General features: G+C 46.5%; 1 protein-coding gene across 1 annotated transcript in view; it reads left to right on the forward strand.

Moving 5' to 3' along the window:
- Cadps (calcium-dependent secretion activator 1) overlaps positions 1-15121 on the forward strand; it is a 135421-nt gene that overhangs the window by 64099 nt on the left and 56201 nt on the right. Inside the window, exons 15-18 of the mRNA XM_077689681.1 lie at positions 5335-5436; positions 7664-7727; positions 8319-8442; positions 12349-12378. Coding sequence (XP_077545807.1) covers positions 5335-5436; positions 7664-7727; positions 8319-8442; positions 12349-12378 — 320 coding nt within the window. The remainder of the gene's footprint in view (positions 1-5334; positions 5437-7663; positions 7728-8318; positions 8443-12348; positions 12379-15121) is intronic.

Consider the following 15121-nt stretch of genomic DNA (forward strand, 5'->3'; position numbering starts at 1 on the left):
AAGCGAACCTTGTACCGCAGTCCACTGCCGTGATTCCCACCAGCCAGTGCGAATCATGGCCACACACGATCGCGACAAACACATGTGGAAGCCTAAGCCTGTCAGCATAACCTTACTGGCGATCCACTGCCTAGTGGGGGAAATGAACACCTGCACACTACCTCTGTGGCTGCTGTGCAACAAGAGGAGATGCCGGCAAGGAGAGGGCGAAAGCAACTGTGCAGAGGAGCGGGTGGCTTGTGGAGGGGAGAGAAACGAAAGGTGAGGCAGAGAAGAAAGCTGTGCCGGGGAGAACCAATTGTGCGGGCTTAAGGTCCGTGGGAGCAATGGAACGGAAGATGATAAGTGTAACATTAAGGGACAAGAAGAGAGCGCAGTGGGTCAGGGAACAAACGCATGTTAAGGACATATTAGTAGAAATTAAGAAGAAGAAATGTGCGTGGGCAGGGCATGTAATGTGAAGGCAAGGTAACCGTTGGTCATTGAGGGTAACAGAGTGGATCCCTAGAGAAGGCAAGCGTGGCAGGGGGCAGCAGAAAGTTAGATGGGCAGTGTGAGATCAAGAAGTTTGCGGGGATAAATTGGATGCAGATAGCACAGGACCGGGATAATTGGAGATCTACGGGAGAGGCCTTTGCCCTGCAGTGGGCGTAGATAGGCTGCTGCTGCTGCTGCTGATGATGATGACGATGATGAAGGACCACGGAACAGGCCAACATCACTTTCATTTTGTCCACCACTCGGTCGCGCACTTCACGGGAATCGTCAGTCGACGCAGGTCAGGCCTGAAATCACGTCAGATAACTGAGGTTTTTAATGCATTGTTTCTACAGGGACTTTCTACGGGGACACCAGGATTCAACCAGTGCATTGTAAAACCCGGGTTGTCGTATAACTGGGGTTCCACTGTACCTGGCAAAAGTTTACAGCGCAGAACAGCAGGGGCAAAAAGGAAGCAGTGCTCGTGCTGTTCCGTTCTCCCTTTTTGGTATTGTTGTTCTGAGCTGTAAACTTTTGTTTGTTTTCAGCAAACCAGCGATAGCAAGTAGAGGGCCAAGTGTCTTACAGGCCCTTTGAGGCAGTTTCAAATGAAAGGCAGTATCTATGAATAATGCAGCCCCGGTTTCAAAACCTGTTTCAGGGCCCCTTTAGCACTACCTACGGTATTTAAGAGTATTAAGCAATGGAATGCAGTGAGCCAGGGATTCGTTGGAGGGGCCAAATTGCCTCCGTAAAAAGGAGATGACCCTCGGGCATGCTAATTTGTATGCTTCAGTAATAACCATTTAAAAAAGAAATTGTCAACTTTGTGCCAGTAATGACGAACCAAAAAGCAGTTGCTTGGGGAAGCTTGAGAACGCGTCAACTCCGATTGCCACAGCAGCCTAGTCTTGGACAAAGATAGGTAATAAACTTGGCAGAAATTTACACCAAGAGTGACTTTCTCTTTGGGGACGTTCAGTCTTGTTTGAGGATAGCTGCCACAAGCTTGAATTGTATCACAGGTCTGTAAAAGGCTGTACACACACACAAACAGCTGGGTTAGGCCACACATAGGTCAGTGTGGCCCCACAAAGGACGGAAGAGTTGCATGCGCAAGTGGGTGACTGGCTTGCTGGGATATATTTTGTTGAAAGCAGGAATTGGAGGGAGAGAGCGGAATCCACTGAACTGCATGAGGGAAGCTCACCAGTCATGGCTGACCATGGCGCACCTACTTGGTACCGCATCTATAGTGTGGTTGTACGAGTATCGTGGTATACCCGAGGAGTTGTATTCTGAAGGTGGTTGTTGTAAAAACGGAAAGAAATATCAGCATAACTGGCAAATAGAGCTTTACGTGAACATTCCTAGTTTGGGACAGGGTCACTGCAAAAGGGCCCAGCAAGCTCCTTTTGCAAAAGGTGTGTTCAGCTAACACAGAGGCACAGATGGCATGCAGACTGGCAAGTGGCCGCCTTGTGGTGTTTCAGTGGAGTATTTAAAAAAAACAAAAGAATGAGTCGGTGGTCTCTGCAGAGGGATGGGTCAGTTTTCTGAGAATGCACCCAGTGCCTTGCTGCAGCTGTTGCTGTGGTTGAGCTGGGTATTTTTGTTGTTTTCTTTTACTCTCATCATTTATTTCAACACGTAAGCATTGTTTTCTGGCGTCGCAAGGGGTCAACGCATCAGGATGTCAACAGCAAAGTGAATCTGGGTGGTTTCAGAGCAGTGCTTAGGATGTTCTGCAGGGGAATTGGTAGGGGAGTTCAACCTGCTATATGGGTCAGATAAGTCCTGTTCCAGCTCTGAGAACTGCGGGTGGGACTCTTCTGCGTAGTTTGACCACTGGCATTGGCAAAAAATAGAATAGGGGAAGAAAAAAAAAAGAGAACACAACTTGGTGTTCTAGGTACAGCACTGCTCATACAGTTTAGATTTGAATCAGTGCAATATCAGTCATCACCGATGCTAATTCAATATCCTCTGCTTATTTCGCATTCAGTCTTTAAGGCAGAACTGGGGCATTTTTTTCTTTTTGTGACAAGATGGTACAGAGGTCCTTCACATGATTGTTGCGCGAACATGTTTTTCCAATTAGCGGAAATGACTTGAGAGGTGACAGGAATTGAGTGACAGCCTCTACTTAGCCACCATTTGACGTGCCGTGTACATGAAGTGATATTGACCACGTGGCTGTAAGGTAGCTAAGCTAAGCTGGAGTTTTGTTGCCCTTTCAGTTGTGCATCGATGCTTATTGTGCCACCCATCTTTTTCTAAGTGTTGTGCTTCTATGGTATCACTGGAGGCATGAGGGGGCACTCTCTGGCACCATGGGGACGAGGGGGCGGCGTATACGTACATGGCATGCTGCATGTGTGGGCAACGGGCATTTTCCCGACGCCAAGGGAGAGGGGGAAAAAAATGGGGGGAAATGCCAACTCGTTATGGCGTCGGAGAATGTTCATGTTGGTAACTTGAACATTTGCCTCGTGCTTTTTTATTTCTTCGTTTTTTCTTTCATTGCTTTCTTTTTTTTTTATTTCTCTGCTTGCAAAGTCTAAAAAGGTTGCCTCTCGGCCTTGCCTTTTTTTGTATGTCACAGTGCGACAGCGTCCGTCTGTGCTTAAAAAATGGTGTGTGTCATTATTTGAGGGAAAAAATGTGCACCAAAGTTGCTGGCCTAAACGTTCGTCAAGACACATTGACGTTTTCACTGCTATACGTGTCTGGCACGTCTGTTAGGAGTGTGCAATTATTGACACTTTCTGCTGGGCTTTTTCTTTTATTATTATTTTTTTCTAGTTAAAATGTGAGTGTTAACTTCTTGCACAAATCAGATTAGTTTTTAAACTTGTTTCTGGTTGCCTGGCAGCGAGAGACGTTGCATTATTGTCCAGTGTTCTTCCAAGATTGTGTTTGTTTTTCGGCCACTTTCAATTGCAGTACTTTTTCTAGTACAGAAGAGCTGTAATGATCGCTTTGAAATATCTACACACCCACGGGTGTTTATAGATGGTGTTGCAGTGCTGTTATGTGCACCTTAAAAATTGACCCTGACCAATTGGCTTACAAATGCGAGTTCAAACATTGCACAAGGCTTGCATTTTGTGATGGTCGGCAACTACGCTTACAGCAATAGGCAGCCGAACACTCCACTTTTTTTTTAAATTGACTGAAACCAGCTTACAGCTAGGGAGCCAGCTCCGTATGCAAAAATTGTTTTAGTTCCATTTCAGGATTTTCAGGATTGGGTCGCCGACTGTTATGATGTGGTAGCTTAATCCATGCAAAGCTTGAGTTCAAGTGAGCTGTCCATTTGCACGAGACAAAAAAATACCTTGAGAAACTAGACAAGACCAGTGCCGTGTTGCACCAATGCAGAATGACGTTGAAATTGGGTGCGGAAACTTTCACGACAGCAGCAACAACCAGCGGCAGGATCAAAGAAAGCTCCACTTTAACACTGATCTCCCACGTGGCATCAAAGCAAGCCTAGCTGTAGTGTGTTTGTATTTGCTGCGCTCTTCTCCCATTGTGAGCGCATAGTGGGATTACCCGCACCATTTCTTAAAGATGGGACACATTGTTCCACCCACAAATTGAAGCCTCTTTGTTCTTGTTTCTTTGTACTCACTTGGAATGCCGGTTTTGTGTGTCAAACGATAAATCTACTAGCCAATAATAATCGCTGTTCGGAAGTGCAGCAGCATTCAAAGTCCCTAAGGCTGTTCTTACTTCGTTTGTCCTTGGTTTGTTTTTACTCGTATTGTTGTAAGCAAGCAACAACTCTGGTTGCAGCTTTTTCCTTATTTCTCTGCACCAGCTATCGAGCTGGTCTAGATTTTCAAAGCAGTATCAAACGCCGGAAGAATTTCAAATCATAATTTGTTGTCATGGTCATCTCGAGGTTGGCAGACAAGTACAAAGAGTCGTTGGGAATGGGGAGGTTGAAGGCATAAAACATTTGCAGGTGTTAACATTGAAAAGCAAAAGACCTTGTTGTGGGGGGGGGGGAGAATGGGGTGGAAGGCAGGGAAGCTGATTTGAGCACAAAAAACTAAAAAGTGCCGCTCTTATGTGGAGCCACCGTTCTGTTTTTCTTCATTTTGGTGCTGTCAGAGTTCTTTTTGCCCTCACCACAAAACAGGGCTAGTGCTGTGTACCTAAATGGGGACACTGCTCTTAAAACAACTTTGTTTAATTTTTAAAGTAAACTCCGTGAAACTTGCCAGTCTTGCTGCTTCTTGTCTGCTGATTTCAAATGTATCATTATTTTTTGGGTCAGTCAGTTAGTTACCAAGATAATTAGTTATTTTTGCAGGAACAATAGACAGAACAGTGTTAGCCATAAAACTGTAATCCTTCTATCTATCAATACTATGAACCCTGGTGAGTGGGATAAGAGAATTAGTTTTTGATGCACTGCTTGGAATTAATTTTACAGCTCATTAAACTTTGGTGGCACCAGTGGCAAAGGACCATTTTGAATGCCCATTTCAAATGCCAAAGTTTAATGAGCTGCAAAATTAGCTCCAAGCGGTGCACCAAAAAAAAAAAATGATTCTCTTATTGCAAAAATGACTACTAATTATCTCTAATTATCTCGGCAACTACTATGAGTGACTAAAAAATTAATGCCACATTTGAAATCAGTGGGGGAGGAGCAGCAAGACTGGCAAGTTTCACGGAGTTTACTTTAAAATTAGAAGAAATTGCTTTAAGAGCCACGACTCCCCGTAAGGGAGTGAGGAGAGCGAGGAATTGAGAAGGGAAGAGAGCGATGCACTGTGAGTGTGGCGGTGCCCATGGACTAACCGGTCTTCCCCCATGCCCGCTGCCGCCACCTTCCAGGCCCGATGGCATCGGCACCGTCACCGTTGAGGAGAAGGACATGTTTGCGCAGGTGCGTGAGCGCCTGCGCATTCTGCTCGAGCACCAAATCACACACTTTCGGTGAGTGCTCGTCTCTGGGAGGTCGGTCCCCTCCTCTCCACCTTCTCTTGTTGATCTGACAATAGCCGGGGGGGGGGGGGGGGGGGGGGGGGCGCGCTTGTGCAAAGAAGTAGGGATGCGACTCTCTAATCTGCACGCTGGCACTCTTCAAATGCCATTGAAGTGGAGAACAGAATGCCAGCACTTCGCACAGAAGTGGGCCCTTGGGTGGCAGTGATTTGCCGCAGACGTTGAAGGCAAAAATAAAAAAGACACTTTTCGAATGCAAGATGCTTGTGTGAATTTCGAATCTGGCATTCAAAGAGTAGCTAGCGGTACAGCTGAATCATTAAGACAATAGGTAAGAGTGTTCGTAGTTTACTGGATTGACATGGGATGCCGATCGTTGCAGTGTAAGTTTGCTGAACAGAAGGCTTGATGGGCAGTACTTGATCTGGTGTGTTTGATGCTCAGATCCCTCCTGCAACACAGACCTTTTCAGATGGGATTTGTAGCTTTACACAAGCTAACTTCTTTTGGTTGTTTAGGACAACTAAGGACAGCCTAAACAAGTGCCATGAAGGCAACCAGAGCTTGCCTTAACTTACCCTTAAGCTGATCTAACCTAACTTAACATTAACCCAAGCCAACCCAAAGTGTGTGAGCTTTCCTAACCTAACCTAACCTAACCTAAAGAGTGCAAGCTTTCTGCCGCTCAGGTGTGTTTGACATACTGGAGATTTTGTGGAGCTGAACTTGAATTCGCCACGATAGAGAAAGCACTAAATTGTAGGCGAAAGTAGGATTGGTGCTTTTATATTTCACCCGGAGAATTGCAGTTTGGTGCAACTGTTCATCATTGGCATTGCCTGGGAAAGGTTCTGCCTACGCTTCAAAAACAATCTCATTTAATTTTTAATTAAGCAGTGAAAATTTCCAGTCTTGCTGCTTTGTTTCCACTGATTTCAAATATATATATATAATAGAGATTAAATATTAGATATAGTATTAGAATAGAGAGATATATGTAATAGAGAATAGGGAAATATAATAGAGATTACAGTGCTATGACCAACACTGTTTTGTCTCTTGTTCCACCAAAAATGGTAATTATCTCTGGTTATCTCCAGAGTGACTCAGAAAATAATGGCTCATTTGAAGTCAGTGGGGGAAAAGCAGCAATGCTGGCAAGTTTCACAGAGTTTACTTAAAAATTAAACAAAGTTGTTCTCCTCTTAATGATAACTTGTCGTTTTAACTGTTATAAATTATCACTTTCCCTTGCTGGTGACTTTCCTAAGAGCGCCCTTTAAAGTCAATTGCTTCGTGGTGGTAGCAAAATGCAATCAACAGCTGACTCCATCTGTATCACAGCCACGGAGCAAGAATATATAGGAGGCGAAACGGCCTATCGGGATAAGCGTGGGAGAGCGACCAGATAGTGTCACAATGAAAACCAAGGCGGACTGCAAAGCTTCGTTGCCGCGACGGTGAAGGAGAGGGTAGCGGCACTTGATGGACGGAATGATAGCGGCCGCACTTCTTTCCATGGCTTTGCAGTGCAATGCTGAAAGCGGCGGCCGCGCAGTTTCTTCACCCGTGGCAGATGCCGCTAGCTTAACCTGTAATGAGCGCTTGTGACATTATCTGGACGCGCTAGGAAGCCTCGTTTCACCTCCTATCTTATTCTTGCTCTGTGATCACAGCCAACGCTGAATAATGTGAATGACAAAAACGTGTACCCGAATCTTTAAACGGTATTTACGGGGTGATATTTGTTTTGGCTTGTGCCGGTTCCGACCGTTTGTAACTTTCGGCTCGCTGTAACACCAGATGCCAAGTAGCTGGGGGTTGTCACGAGCCCGCGTATAGTATGCGGCATGCTGAAGCTTAGTCGGTCCCCTTGTTCTCGCATGCATGCTTCTAGAAGACATCACAATGACACACGACACCCAGTACGTAATATGGAGCGACAGGCCCAGTAACAGTTGAGCACCCAGCTTGGTACAGCATAGCGCTCAGAAGTGGGCAACAAAAGCGGTTCTGTGGATGTCTCGCTCGAAACTCTGGCTTGACAGCACCGTCTTAGCACACTTGGGGGGCAAAAGGGGTCCACTTTACTACTGTCTTCACTGTTAGAGTCCTTGCTTGTATTTTTTGTTTTGAAGTTGCATTTGTCTGAGGATGTGGCTGCGTGTTAAACAAGACTCCATCCTTGCCCCCCTCTTATTCCCTTCTCTCCCCACAGGTACTGCTTTCCATTTGGGAGGCCAGAAGGGGCCCTCAAAGCTACTCTGTCCCTGCTAGAGAGGGTGAGAGCCACCTTCAGAAGTAGGATAGTAACCAGCTCTTCTTGTGCTTGAAAGTGCTTTTACAAGCAGTGTTTTGACTTGCATAAATTATGGGTGGGTCAGTGTTGACCTCGAAAGGTTCAACGATGAAACGTAAAGGCCTAGGTAGCACTATACCAACCACATTCACGTCACTGCAGTAGCTCGTATGGGAGCCACAAAGTGTGCGTATCATTTCTTAATTTTCTTTCAGGATTTAAACTTAAACTCAAAATACAGATTAGAAAATAAAAGCACTTGGCAAGTTCAATTCAGATTTTTTGTTTTAGCCCGGTGGTTGTACAAATAAACCACATCTGGCAGCGGCAAATGTTAGAAAAAAAAAGCAAGCATGGCATCATGTCCAAAGTTTCTGTCAGCATATCAGTGCTAAAAAGATAATTCCCGCAAACATGATCGCACAAGCGCGTAACATAGCACACAGAACAGCTGGAAAACGGTACTCGGTGCAAAAGCACCATTGAGTTGGACATTAAACGCTTTCATTTTCACAACTCGAAAGAAGGGGCTGCTGTGGGAGTGTGTGCATTGTCCCCCCTTGTGACCGTGCAGGTGTTGATGAAGGACGTGATGACTCCGGCACCTCCCGAAGAGGTGCGCGCCATCATTAAAAAGTGCCTGGAGAATGCGGCCCTCGTCAACTACACCCGCATCTCCGAGCAGGCCCGCCTCCAAGGTGCGCAACACTTCCTCCCCCGCTGGCTGTTGCGGTCTGAGCGCCACCCTCACGGGCGGCAGCGTTCGGCCTCTTAAATGCATTCTGCCTCTTTTCACCTCCAGCTTGCATGAATGAGGAAGAATGGTTGGGTGGGATTGTGCTAACAATCTGTTGTGTGCCCTGTGCTTGTATGAGCGTGTAATGCACACATTGACACCATCAGGTCAGTGTGGCGGGTGTAATGCGACTGTGCTGGTGAGGCCCTCGCTGAAGGTGTCTTGAAGTCCCGTTTCAATCGGTCTTGTGCTGTGCAATCCACTCTGCTCCCATTGTGTGCACATGAGACTGCATTCGGCGGGGTGGTGACCAATGATAGGTGTATTTGTCCAGAAGTTGGTGTGTAGCCGCGCTGTAGTCCCAAATAATTTAAACATGATGTCACACGATATGTTACGTGTTTTTCTTCAAAATTTTGTAGCATTGCAGACACTCCTCCTCCTCCTCCCCCTCCTACTTACTGTTCTTAAAAGCTCATTAAAGAAACCGGGAAGACAAAACGCAACTTTGTTCAGTTTGAAAGAACTGGCCTTTGGTAACTCAGTCAGCTCCATTCCAGCCGTGAAAGACCTTTTCTTAATTAACCGCAAAAGCCCAAGAATTATTTTTTAAAAAGCCGGCCACCTTTGCAGTTGAGAAGCGAAGACTGAAGGAACAGCAGAGCTGGTGGTCTCCAGTAGCTGTAACTTGGCTTTTTATTGTAGGTCTGCCCATTTGATTGGGAGATCGGACACTGAAATCCACGAGTGCGCGCCGGCTCTCTGAACTAGAAGAACATGTGCACGTCAGAGCTCGTGTCATCACTAGGTGCAGGCAATCCCCCCCACTGAAACATCTGCGCCGTGACACGCACTACATGCTCATCGAACCCAAAGGAAATGCTGATCGCCCCGAACGTGATGATATCGCAATGTGATGCACACCAGTTTCGTAACTCGAGAGACCCAGGCTTGATTTTAACCAAGGAGAGCATTTTTTCTTGAGGTGCGCACCTGCTCAAAGGCCACTTGCCTCCTTGCCACTTCCCCTCACGCTGGGCCTAACATTTTCCCCCTCTCCACTCGGCTGCGCCAACTTCTGAGCAATGCCAAGCACCGATGAAACTCAAGTTTAGAGAGAGCTCTGCTGTTAAAAAAGTCCAAATTTCGCACTGCAGCGACTAAATATGGGGTAAAGTGGCGCGTAGAAGCCAGCACTAAAAATGTAGCTATTCGTGTGTCAATTGCATGTTAGCATTGAAGTGCTACAATCAGTCAGAACTAGACCCCCCACTACAGCCGAGGCGAAAAAAACAATTGGAGGCCATTTGGACCTGCCAAAAACACAACTGGTTCAAATGGAACCATTTGAAAATGTAAACGGTTCCATTTGTCCCAATTGTGGTTTCGACAGGTCCAATTGGGCCGCCAATTGTTTTTTTCGCCTGGGAGTTGCCCAGCCATGTTTCCTGGCAGTGAGTTTGGTGGGCAGCCATAAATGCCATAGTAGTAAAAAAATCTCCGGAAAGTTGGTTGGGAGTCACCACTGTGTGCTATGTTTTCTTTATTTCTCTGACGTTTGCGGTAAAATTGGTATCATTGCTGTTTGGACAAATCCATTTTTTTTTAAAAATGAGCAAAACTTTTGTTTTGTCTTCATGGCCCCGCTATACATGGGTGTTTGAAATGAGCGGTTGGAGTGTTGGCTGGCCACTGGTGCTACAAATATAGTCTCTGGGAAACTCCCTTTGTTATGTCACCATTTTTTTTACAAATTGGAGTTCTTTTGTATTAGAAAGGTAGAAACTGAAACGATGAGTATGTTATTTTGTTCCGTACAGTTACATCCAGGAAGCACCGGGACAACAACTTTTCAGCATCTAGTGGAAAAACGGTGGTTTTCCTGAATGTTATGTGGCCGAAAAGTGCAAATTGAGTAAAATGAACTCTGAGATCTAAAAACACCTAATTTCATTCCTGCAGTATTTACAGATCAGTCAAAGGCCCCTGCAGCTTATCTTGGAGCTGCTGCTTCTACTCTTTGCTGCGGCTGCTTGCTAGCTTTCTTTCTTTTTTTGCTCAAATCTTTTTGCTCTTTCTCTGCAGCTGTCAAATGTCCTTTTTCCTTTTTTGGGATGCTTGACTGAGAAGCCAGCATTCGAATTAGTGCACCAATTTTAATGAAAATTTCAAGGATGATTATCCTCATTAGATGTGAACAAGTTCAAACGTTGGTTGTTATTCGAGCACAATTGCAAATGAAGCAATTCATAACCTTTATAGGCACTTGAGTAAGGTGCAGCTTGAAACACTATCATTTCAAAAATACAATACATGGGCACATTTTTTCTTTGTCAATATCCTCGAGACAGCTTATCGTTCAAAATGAGGGTACCTAGTTACAAGTTTGTGCCCTTTTTGTAGAAATGTTATTTGTTGAAAACCCGCTTTGATTTCTCATTTCCCTTGTATTTCGAACAGTGATTTTTTTTCCTCTTAAAGGCCAACTGCACTCAAAATTTCGCCCTCTTGAAAACCCTGTTTTCGTATAGTCTGCTTAAAAAGAAAGCAACATGCAAAATAGAACAGCTGAAATGCGTGTGGTTGCCACAAGCGGCCAGCAAAAATCGGTGATTTCGAAACCGAAACCGAGGAGAGCGCGGCCATTGCAGTGACGTTGCAGTCACCAGCCCGAGAGAAAGTCTGCGCGCAAGCTCTACGCGCGCGCGCGGGGCAGCAAATGGGTGAAGCGTGCGCATCAGAGCTCGACCGGTTCTCCAGCTGCATGGCTGGCCAGAGGAAGAAGCCCCCGTCGGCTGGAGCGTCACAGGCGCACCATGGCTGTTTACGCGATCCGCCGGCAGGTGAAGCGTGGTCTGCGGCGGGGCTTTTTTAAACGCTTCTGACTGATTGACGAGCCGTTTCATGGGGCTACCACTTGTCTCCCAGCTGATTTGGGGGTACTTACTACGCATTAAAAATACATTTGGTCGAAGTGAAATTTGAGTGCAGTTGGCCTTTAAAGAAAGGCCGGAATCGAGACAATAATTACCTGACCTCACTCTTTACAAAATTTCATCCGAGGAAGCACCTTGAAAACAGTTGTGGGCTATGCAGGAGCAGAACAATAGTTGCCCTAAACGCCAAGTATGCTAAGCAGTGCTTATGAGAAAAATCAGTTCAGTTTCAGTTTTCAGCCATGGGGCGCAGGTGTGTCAGAAGATGTGAAAAACAAACTTTCTGATAAAACAAGTTCTTGGAGCTTTTTTCCTCACTAAGGACGTTCCTTGACAGCTGCGGTTTTGGGCAGTTTTAATGACACACTTACACTACTGTCATGAAAAAAAGGTTACTTTTTCTTTTTTTGTGGAAATGTTCATTTATTTGTTGAGGAACCCAACCCAACAAAAATTTGAGAACGTGATCTAAGATGAGAAATTGCTACATTTGTCCCACATTCGCCCTTAAGGTTAAGCCCGCATGAGGTGGACTTATGCTCCGCAGAACATGCATGGGCATGCTGGGTGCAAGGACAATGTAGTGCTGCAAATAATCAGACGGGGTGATCCTCAGTTTTCATGGTTGATTGCCGAGAGTACTCGGAAGTTGATGCAAAAATTTTTGTAACAATTTATCAGCCACCTGTGGTTGTACTTGCATCACACAGCAAGCACTCCCCTTTGAAGGCATTGTTTAGTTGATAAACTCGTGTAGTTTCGGATGCTAGCATCTTGCTGTGTGGACTTGGTGCGCACTTTTAGAGGAGCGCTACTGGCCCTCAGTCGTGAGAGGGCGGAGTGTGCGGTGAAAAGTGCGAGTTCAAAAATGTAGCGCTTGTTTGTTTTCTGTTCTGTTTTTGCTTTTTGTTTCATGTGTGTCTGGCTCTCAGGACACGACCAGGGTGCTACCGAACTCCAAGGTGTGCACTCGCTGAAGCTCTCTTCTCTCTCTCTCTTTTTTGTTTCTTTAATTACCGTCTCGTCTGTCCGTGTGGAGGCCTGTGTGTCAGACGTGTTTTGTGGTGTCCCTGCATGGGGTTCAGTTTTTTTTCTCGCATTATGTGCACTCCGAAGCCGTCCGACTGCCACAATACACCTACCCACTCCCCTACGCTTCCATAAATCCTCGTTTTGTTGGCTTGGGTTCCTCTCCTGGTGTTGGTGTGACTTTTGACAGCAGCGTCCTTTTTTTGCTGCTCTGCACCTACCGTGTTTTTTTCCGCCTCCTGTCTTCACCCTTTTCATTTTAGCGCAGACGCACTTACATAGGGCACCTATACAGTGCAGGGCTCTGTAACATGATTTAAGTGGCATAGTTAAGAGTGCAACTGGTGTAGTAGCCGATTAATGTTACATCTGAACAACAATCTTCCCAAAATCTTCATTTCGTACGTAGGATGAGTGTGCGTGTGTGTGACTGAACTGCCATGGATGTCGTCACCCACTGTGGTCACTTTTCTCCCGTGTGTGGTTGTTCACACCCGTCGTGCACGCCCTCTTCGAGCCTCAGAGCTTTGTCCGAACGTGATGGTACCCGTCTTGTCTCTCTGCCTGGACGTTTGTTGGTTGTGCCTTCAGTCGTGCCTGTTCCAATGCACCACCTGTAATACTTTGTGGGAGTGCCGGACTTGTGCAGGTGTCTCCATTTACTGTCCCCGGTCCCTTCTCTTTCCACGGCTCAGAGATGGCCTCCACACTTCTGACTCGGAGAAGGAAATTTCAAGGGGGTAAAAGAACGGGCGCTGCAATGCAGTCGTGGTTTCTGTAGGCAACAGTTGCTGCATGGTATTAGGCCACTTCTTCCTATTTGGGTAGCAGGAAAGTCTCGTTTGTTGTCTGCAGGAGTGTTATCACTTCATCCAGTTGCCTGCATGCAGCAATGGTGTGCGGCCTCTGTGCTGATGAGGCGTTGACAGAACAGTTGTGTAGATAGTTAGGCAGTGAGCCTCATGTGGCTTCCGCGGCGGAAAAAAGGGGTTGTAGCAGCAGCTGTGGTGCCTTCCGTATCCGAGTCAGTGGTGTGGCCAATATCTGTACTTTGTACTAGCTGTGCCCTTGAAGTTTTGGCCAGTTTCTAACCCTTGCCTTGCAAGCTAAGCCGTTCTTGCTGAATTTAATTTTGCGGGCCAAAAAACACAGCGTTAGTGCATACTCGTTGCCCAGTCTGTTGGAAAAGTTGCAGCGTAAACTTTGAGTTGTGGGCCTTGAAAAATTGTCGGTTGGTCGAGAGACATCTGTCGACCTCAGCAAGCTCATCGGACCTTGAGCAGCGACCACCGGATTGAGGTGATTGTGAGGCGCCTCGCTCGCAACCTTGTTGGCACCTTGCTTTGCTAGTTGCTGGTCAAGTCTGTACTAACTGCCCGGTTTGCTCCGTTAAATCTGAAGGAAGCATATTAGGGGCATGCAAGCACTTTAAGGCCCTTCCCGGGGATGTGGCATGGTGTACAGCACAATTAAAAGTGTGCAATGTTTTGCTTCTGTCGTGTGGCAAACGTGTTTTTTCCCTTTTCTCTCCTCCTTCTGCCCTTTCCTTAACCTGACAGACCAGGAATACCGTAAGTCTTCTTCCTCACGCAGCGGGCTAGCCCTTCTTGCCGCTCTTTCTTATTTGCGAGATCCTGTCATTGTGTCGCTGTTCAGTAGAGTCAGCCTTAATAGCCCTCAATGAAGGCCAGGCCATGCAGACAAGGCTCTTCCCACGAATGAGAGCCCTGAAATCACTTTTTAAGGAGTAGTTTGTCTAGTGAGGAAAGCGCACTGACACTTAGCAAAAGGGAGCGACGTGTAACGTATAGCCGACTAGCTGACTTTTAATGAACCAACTTATAGTGTCAAACTTGTGACCAAAGGAAAAGCGTCAATGTATTTTTCAGCACAGATAACCAGAAGGTGTCTTCACTTTGCAAGACCTTGGTAAACAAGTAACTAACTTGGCCGCCTGTATGTTAGTCATAATGACCATAGAGCCCCGAGGGTATTCAATAGCAGCAAACTCTTCCTGCTTTTTCAATTGCTGTGGACAGCGGAGCTGTGTAGAACAAGGGAGACAACAAGCAGATGGGCAGGTCAATGGTGGTGCAGAGGGACTCATTCAGTTTAAGCCCACCCTGGCAGAGCTCCCCGTTGTCATTCCTCAATGCCCTGTAGCAAAATTGTCACTGTCGCAATTGGGCATTTCACACTTGAGTTCCCTCGGCCGCATTTCGACAAACATATGGGACGGCTATGGGCGCCCAGGAAGCCCATGATCAGAGGTTGAATTAAGCCACAGATATCCCAGTTTTATGGTTCGTGTTGTCTGGAAACGTGAGATTTGGGGGAGGGCGGCCTGGTGGACAAGTGCCAGCCTGTTTTGGGCTGGGGGAACTTGGCAATGCGCCATGAGACAGCAGACTGCGTGGCAGCCCAGGAAAAGTGTTGGCAGTTAGTGGCAGCGAAGGCGAGGGCAACGAACCCAGCTGAGCTATTGCTGCAGCTCGCAACACCGATCAGGGCAACAAGTAGCAGCCTTCACTTCAGCATGGGGTATATAGGCAGAGGGGGCAAGGGGAGGGGGAAAGTGCATGTGGCATCGCTCTCCTCTGTTGGGGTTGAAGGAAATGGAGGAAGCCACTTATGTCCCACTCTCAGCAGAGCAAAGCTGTGCGTCTCAAAAGGCCC

This window comes from Haemaphysalis longicornis, unplaced genomic scaffold, assembly GCF_048455015.1.
Source record: "Haemaphysalis longicornis isolate Haplotype H1 unplaced genomic scaffold, Haemaphysalis longicornis Haplotype H1 scaffold_10, whole genome shotgun sequence".
Lineage (NCBI taxonomy): Eukaryota > Metazoa > Arthropoda > Arachnida > Ixodida > Ixodidae > Haemaphysalis > Haemaphysalis longicornis.